This window comes from Telmatherina bonti, assembly GCF_933228915.1.
Source record: "Telmatherina bonti genome assembly, chromosome: 16".
Taxonomy (NCBI): Eukaryota; Metazoa; Chordata; class Actinopteri; order Atheriniformes; family Telmatherinidae; genus Telmatherina; species Telmatherina bonti.
Genome location: NC_136614.1, coordinates 23,177,749 through 23,185,922, shown reverse-complemented (window position 1 = coordinate 23,185,922; position 8,174 = coordinate 23,177,749). Strand labels below are relative to the sequence as shown.

At 38.5% G+C, this 8,174-nt stretch overlaps 1 protein-coding gene across 1 annotated transcript; it reads left to right on the top strand.

The window, feature by feature from the left end:
• Positions 1-14: 14 nt before the first annotated feature.
• On the top strand, positions 15-6,020 carry aldh8a1 (aldehyde dehydrogenase 8 family, member A1; the record flags this gene model as incomplete). Its single annotated transcript, XM_079255122.1, has 7 exons — positions 15-190; positions 954-1,101; positions 3,118-3,273; positions 3,360-3,509; positions 3,627-3,883; positions 5,323-5,484; positions 5,568-6,020. The coding sequence occupies exons 1-7, from the start codon at positions 44-46 to the stop codon at positions 6,018-6,020; spliced, it is 1,473 nt and encodes a 490-aa protein (XP_079111248.1). The 5' UTR covers positions 15-43.
• Between the last annotated feature and the right edge of the window lie 2,154 nt (positions 6,021-8,174).

Sequence of the window (8,174 nt, the reverse complement as noted above, 5' to 3'; positions counted from 1 at the left end):
TCAGTTTGTTGCAATAATTCGAAGGCTTTGTTTAACTGCAGTCATGCCTAAAAGCTCGTATTCACGCTCTCATCTGGTTCTGGAGAACTACATTGGAGGAAAGTTTGTTTCTTGCCAGAGTCACATCGACTCCTACGATCCGTCCACAGGCGAAGTCTACTGTAAAGTACCTGACAGCGGCAAGAAGGAGGTGGGGAAGTTGGTTCTTTGTGAATTCATAATATGCTGAGTTTTATTTCATTATAATCCTTGTTATTGCACTTAAAATGTTGACACATGGCTCAGGATATTATTTGGGGCATTGATTTTGAGAACGGTGCATATTCTCACTGAAAACAAGTTAATGCATGAAATGTCCACGGAGCATTGCAGAGAACTACCTTTGCTCTTTGCAGAGTCAACAGTCAAGTAATCATTAAACACTCATGTTAATGATCTCTCTTTTTTTTCCACAAGCACTGATTAAATTATAGTACTTTACAGATAGCAACAAAGGCTCTGTGTGGAAAGCACATCTATATATTTTGTGGTCTAGATTTTACTCGTTTTTTCATATGAAAAGAAGACTCAACATGGCCAGTTCCAGGTTATTAACTACCCTGTAACCATAGAATAAGAAAAAAAAAATGGAAGCTGTATATTAGACCGTTTTAGACACAATTTAACATGAAAATAAAGTTACAAGTCTCATAAAACTTTCAGCTTGTTTGAATATTTTCCACAATACTGTCATAATTAAGTCATGAACATATCAAACATAAACATGTCATATTTCACTTTTGACAAATGTAATTTAAGAAGTAAAATGTTCTAGTTTATTAATAAAACTGAGAATTTGAATATGAATTACATATTGGAAAAACCATTTTTTAAAATCTGATCATATTTTGGGTCATATTAGTGCAGAAAGTAATGCTGAAAAGTCAGTTAATGTTCATATCTGTCGACTGCAGGTGGATGCAGCAGTGACAGCAGCTAAAGAGGCTTTCCCCGACTGGTCAGCTCGCAGTTCACAGCAGCGAGCCGAAGTCCTCAACAAACTGGCTGATCTGATTGAAGCAAACCTGGAGGAGTTTGTTCAAGCTGAATCCAGAGACCAAGGTGTCTTACAAATGTTTTACTGCTTGTATTAATCCACCACACAGTCAAATTGTCCATCAGGTCAATAGTGCTTGGTAAGTGGGTTGCAGCTGGTTGTTATTATAAGGACTTTGGCTCTGACTGGCTCGTCGGTATTCCACTGTTTGAATGTTTCAGGCAGACTGAACAGTATGCTGATGATATTACAGGTGCATCTCGGATAATTAGAATATTTTGAAAAAGTTCAATATTTTTTGTCACTCATTTCAGAATGTGAAACCCATATATAGATTCATTACACATAGGGTGAAACATTTCAAACATTTATTTCTTGAAATTTTGATGGTTGTGACTTATAATGAAAACCCAAAATTTAGTGTCTCAGAAAATTAGAATATCACATAAGATCAATGACAAAAAGGATATTTTAAACAGAAATGTCAGGCTTCTGAAAAGTATGTTCATTTCCATGCACTCAATACTTTTGACCTCCTTTTGCATGAATTACTGCATCAGTGGGGTGTGGTAATGGAAGTGATCAGCGTGTGGCACTGCTCAGGTGTAATAGAAGCCCAGGTTGTTTTGATAGCAGCCTTCAGGTCATCTACTACATAGTTGGGTCTGGCGTCTCTCATCTTCCTCTTGACAATACCCCTCAGATTCTCTATGGGGTTCAGATCAGGTGAGTTTGTTGGCCGGTCAAGCACAGTAACGCCATGGTCATTGAAGCAGCTTTTGGTACCTTTGGCAGTGTGGGCAGGTGCCAAGTCCTGCTTGTAATAAAAAAAAGGCATCTACATAAAACTTGTCAGCAGAAGAAAGCATGAAGTGCTCTGAAATTACCTGGTAGATGCTGTGTTGACTGTGCACTTCAGAAAACACCGCGGACCAACACCAGCAGATGACATGGCTCTCCAAATCATCACTGACTGTGGAAACTTCACACTGGACTTCAAGCAACATGGATTCTGTGCCTCTCCACTCTTCCTCCAGACTCTGGGACCTTGATTTCCAAATGAGATCTAAAATTAGCTTTCATCTGAGAAACAGTCCAGTCCTTTTTCTCCTTAGCCCAGGTGAGATGCTTCTGTCGTTGTCTCTGGTCCAGGAGTGGCTTGACACGAGGAATGTGACATTTGTAGCCCATGTCTAGGATTCGTCTGTACATAGTGGCTCCTGATGCGCTGAGTCCAGCTTCAGTCCACTCCTTGTGAAGCTCTCCAAATTCTTGAATGGGTGTTGCTTCACAATCCTCTCATGGCTGCAGTTGTGCCTTTTGCTGGTGCATCTTTTCCTTCTACTCAACTTTCCATTAATATGCTTGGATACAGCACACTGTGAACTACCAGCTTCTTTAAAAATGACCTTTTATGGCTTTTACTCCTTGTGGAGGGTCAATGATCGTCTTCTGGACATCTGTCAAGTCAGCAGTCTTCCCCATGATTGTGTAGCCATCTGACCCAGACTGAGAGACCAAGTTTTAGGATACCTTTTCAGGTATTTTGAGTTAATTAGTTGTTTAGGGCGTGACACCATGACTTTCTAAGATTGAAGTTTTTCCACAATATTCTAATTTTCTCAGACACTGCATTTTGGGTTTTCATTATCTGTAAGCAACAGTTATCAAAATTTCAAGGATTGAATATTTGAAATGTTTCACTCTGTGTGTAATGAATCTATAAAATATATAGGTTTCACATTCTGTAATGAGTGACAAAAAATATTGAACTTTTTCATAACATTCTAATCTTCTGAGATGTTCTTGTATGTACTAGAACCAACAATGGGAACAAAATGGAAATAGATAGCAGATTTGCTACCTAACAGCTTGTACCCACATATAGAAGATGTGCCCTTGCCAACATCATTTACTGCATGTCCTTTGTACTTGTCTTTTTTTTTTTCCTGTCATCTTTACCCTTCATTTATCCCATAAAAGCAAAATGACACAGAATATGTAAATAAAAGAAATAAAACTTCTGCTCTGGGCTGCTGTCAGAGGAACGTAGACAACAGTATTAATCTCTTTGCTTTCAGGTAAGACTGTGACATTTGCTCGGAATGTTGACATTCCTCGATCTGCCTACAACTTCCGCTTCTTTGCATCGTCTGTGTTGCACCAGACCACTGACTGCAGCCAGATGGATCACATGGGCTGCCTGAATTACACTGTCCGCTGCCCAGTGGGAGTGGGTGAGCGCTTGTGTGTTTGCATTAACATCTGTACATGCTTATAATTAGTTCTACAAGTGTTGTTAAAATGTAACTGGTGTATGCAGCTGGTTTGATCAGTCCCTGGAACCTCCCCCTGTACCTGCTGACATGGAAGATTGCACCTGCAATCGCCACAGGCAACACGGTGGTGGCTAAACCCAGTGAGATGACTTCTGTGACTGCGTGGATGATGTGCAAGTTGATGCAGCAAGCTGGTAGGACTGCAGTGCCCACAAAGCAGAGACACATGATATTAAGATGCCATGCAATCACACACAATCATACAGATGAGTGATGAAAGGTGAGTCAGCGTGATGGCATTTCCTCTCCAGGTGTTCCACCAGGTGTAGTCAACATCGTGTTTGGGACTGGTCCAAAAGCAGGCGATGCTCTTGTTGGCCATCCTGATGTCCCTCTGGTCTCCTTCACCGGTTCCACAGCGACTGCCCAGCACATCACAGAGCGGAGCGCACCCTACTGTAAGAAGCTCTCACTGGAGCTGGGGGGTAAAAACCCAGCCATTATTTTTGCTGATGCAGATCTTGATCAATGCATCGAAACCACTGTTCGCTCCAGCTTTTCCAATCAGGTAAGAGAAAGCTAAAAAAAAAATCTAAACAAAATGAAATTATTTTTAGATTTTCATTGCATAATTGTGATTTTGATCAGAGTAACTTTTCCAGATCCATCAGTTTTAATGTACATACATGCAGATTTTCATGTGTTCGTAATCCTGACCATGTGAACTGACTTGCCTCCTGATGCAAACTGAAGTCTTATCTGTTATCTCTGAAAGATAGAAGAGATAGAACGCGTAATCCCTTTTTGATGACTATCTCATGAATCCCCTGAAGTGTCTCCAAGTACCCCTAGGACTACGGTATACAGTTGTCTTCAAATGTAGGGATGCACTGATCCACTTTTTGGGAGTTCTGATCCAATACATCTAAAACTTGAATATCTGCCGCGACCGATTTTTGCTGATACCACATCTGTTTATGTGAATATTATTCTGACTATCATTATTATTGCTATTATAATTGTGTGAGATTTCATTAGGTTGTAATAAATGACCCATCCTTTCTGAAGTTACCTCACCAATACAAATATGATAACAATACAGATCTTACAATTTCAACAAATTTTATTTTGATTTGGCACATTTTACCTAAATACAACGAAGCATGTCATCAAACACATCTGCGCTAGCTCGACTCATGTGGTATCAGTTGTGGTATCGGTACACTTTTATTCATACCAAGTACGAGTACACACGCTTGGTATTGAGCCGATACCGATAGTGGTATCGTATCGGTGCATCCCTACTCAAATGTATTCATACTCTCTCATTAATGAAGGAAAAAAAACAAAAAAAACAGCTGCCTAAGAAATAGGCTGAATTTGACAAAAGTAATTATAAATAAAAATTTTATGAAATTCATTACATTAATTTCCAATTCTGGTTCATTAGTAATATACATATATTTTTCAAAACAAATATGATCAAATAATACATGTTACATCACTTATAAACTAATATTTGTTGAACTTTGACGTTTTGACGTCAGGCGTTTTCTGTACCTCTCAATCAGACTTCTGCACCTGTTGACAAGTATTTTGTCTCACTGTTCATCAGAAAAATGTTCTAATTTATCCACAACCAATTTGTTTGTTTATTTATATTTTTTTCCCTTCAACTCAATTAAATGAAAAAAAAAGTCATATCACTAAATTATTATTTAGCAAAATTTTAGTTATTGTTCCTTTTTTCAGTCTCCAGTTATATGACTGACAACTGTAAATCCAGTCTTTTTTTAATGAAAGGGTATGAATAAATTTGAGGACAACTGTAAATATATCCCCATTTGAGACATACTCCTCTACTGCATTTGAAGACTGTCTGAAAGGAATGACATTGTAGTGACATTGTTTGTCCACATGGTGGCGGTCACAGTCCACATTTTCTCATGGAGCAAATTGATGGAAACAACTTTCTAAACTATCACTTTGTTCTCTTTCTTGCTACAGGGAGAAATCTGTTTGTGCACCAGTAGGATTTATGTAGAAAGGAGTATTTACTCTGAGTTCCTTGAAAAGTTTGTGGCTGCAGCTAGGAAGTGGAGGACTGGGGATCCCTCTGACCCCAGTAACAACAATGGAGCACTCATCAGTAAAGAGCACCTGGAGAAGGTTGTTGCATAAAATGTCAGATGCAGTTGCTATTATCTTTTCTCTTTTCATATTCTACAAAAATCTTTTTTTCTGAATTGAAGGTTCGCAGCTTTGTAGCACTTGCTAAATCAGAAGGCGGCATCATCCACTGTGGAGAAGGAGTTGACCAGCTGGACCTCCCGGACCGCAACAAGTCAGGCTACTTCATGCCCGCCACAATAATCTCAGGCATATCTGACAGCTCGCGGGTCATGCAGGAGGAGATCTTCGGCCCGGTCACCTGCGTCAGCCCCTTTGACACAGAGGATGAAGCTGTTTCCAAGGGCAACGGTGTGCGTTATGGTCTGGCAGCCACTGTGTGGTCCAGAGATGTGGGGAAGGTTCACCGGGTGGCCAAGCGGTTACAAGCTGGACTGGTTTGGACCAACTGCTGGTTGGTGAGGGATCTGAATCTGCCATTTGGAGGAATGAAAAACTCTGGTGTGGGAAGGGAGGGAGGAAAGGATTCCTATCACTTCTTCACAGAGGTGAAGAGCATTACCATCAAATACTAACAGCATAAAGATTATAACACTAGCATGCTTGTTATCTTTTAGAAGTAATGTGTGCACATGTAGGAGGAAATTTGTGCTCTATCTTAAAATGATTCAGCCTTGGTCAGCTGCTTTTGGGTATTTCAACATCAAAATTCTCCCTTCATCATCCCTGATTGTGTTTAACTCACATCAGTAAAAACACAGAAGTCGTACTGTAACCACACAAACGTCTCAACCAACAAGTATATAATAAAGATAATTATATTACAAGTAATGTCTTACCTTTGTTATTAATTTCCTCAATAGCATTCAATTTCACATCAAAACAGCTAAAATGATACTTTTCTACACCACTTTAATACAACATCGTTTAAACATATACAAAGAAAGTATGTGACGTGACAACTTTCCATCTAGTGCCTTTATGATTTATGGACTGGACAACATCTTTTATATCTTGTTTCTATAATCCTTTGTGATTATATATATATATCTATATATGTATATATTATATTAAAAGGCACAGCAAGTTGCATAAATATAGGGATTTTTAAAACCACTCTAAATAACTTTGTCCATGTTTAAAGAGTAAAAAGAAAAAGTCCTGTGATAATCGTGGTTGTGAACACAAACACAGTTTATGTGTGCCTCAGGCTATCAATCATAACATTTCCAGCTGTTTGTTACAAGGGTTCATTGACACTGAAATATTTTTCAGTTTTGCTCTAAAACAACTATTGGATGGAAGCGAGACACATCGCAGTATTACAACATGATGTGTTTTTAGTTTCTAAGTCTGCATTATGTCACTGTCAGAATGCAGCTGTTCATAATAACATCTTTGAGACTGACAGTAAAAGACAGATAACAGATTCTGGTTCTGTTTTAAGACAAGAATTAGATGTTGGATCAACATTAATTTAAAAATAAAGATTTGAGAAATCTCTGTGGATATGTTTTAGGTCTTTAGCCCTCCAGGTTGTGCTTCTTCGCACGTGATGACACATGGTCAAAGTCTGCTATGTTTTGTGCGTCATGCAAAGTTTACAGTATGTACTCAGACGTGAATGTTTTACATTAACTTGTTTTTATGTCTGACTTGCTGACGTAAGAAGATGAAAAAAATGCTGAACTGCCTCACAAGGTCGTTAAACAACGTAGTGGAAGGAATAAGCTGGTTGATAGGATGTCTCACGTGTGCTGCTTGTCACAAAGAAAGCCTACAGCAGTTTGTAAAAGAGAAAAACATACAATGAGGAGGATCTTGTTAATAATCCGTAAGATTACAAAATATGACGTTTTGGATGCTAAATTTAATATTTGACATTGTTTGGTGTTAATTTTACCAAGTCTCTTACATTAATGTGGGAATTACAGCTGAGAATATTTTGCAGTTTATGTAATAGTTAAGATATACTGGCTGGCAAAAGGAAAAAAATAGACTCACGTTTCATCTGGCAATGATTTATATAATCCAAAGTCAAAACTATTGGCCTGCATCAAGCAAAGAAAAAAAAAATTGGGAAACTACATAAACTGGTTTAAAAAATTAGTAATAATTTCCTAGGTATTATTGAGAATCTTTGCAATGTGCTGGAGAAGCTTCCTGACAACGATTTTAACCCACATCAATGATATAGAAGAATTTGGTGTGAAATAAATGCAACACTTGACAGAGAGAAATGTGACATTTCAAAGCGTATTGAACTGATCCAATACCATGAGGTGTTTAACAAGCAAAAATTAAACCCACTATAAGCTTCTACAAACACTTAAGACAAGCCTGAAAAGCTACTTTTACTGGTAAGACTTTAAAAAAAGTCAATTCGCCCCAAATCTATTTTCCCTGCATGCCTATAATTTGAAACCCTTCACCCTTTTCCCCCCTTCTTACATTCAGGCACACACACGCACGCACACACACACACACACACACACACACACACATGCCCTACAAAACACAATGGTTTCACATTAGCCTCACAAGAGGTTTGAATCTCTGAAACTAAACAACTGTCTCACACTTTGTGTGTAACAGATGATAAAAGCTTCAGCGACATAACAGCATCGAATGCCCTTGACAAGAGAATGGTTTGAAAGCAGTCTCACGGGAAAAGGTACTCTATGTGGAATAAACCTGTGAAAATTGTTGCATGCAGCACATAGTTTGGA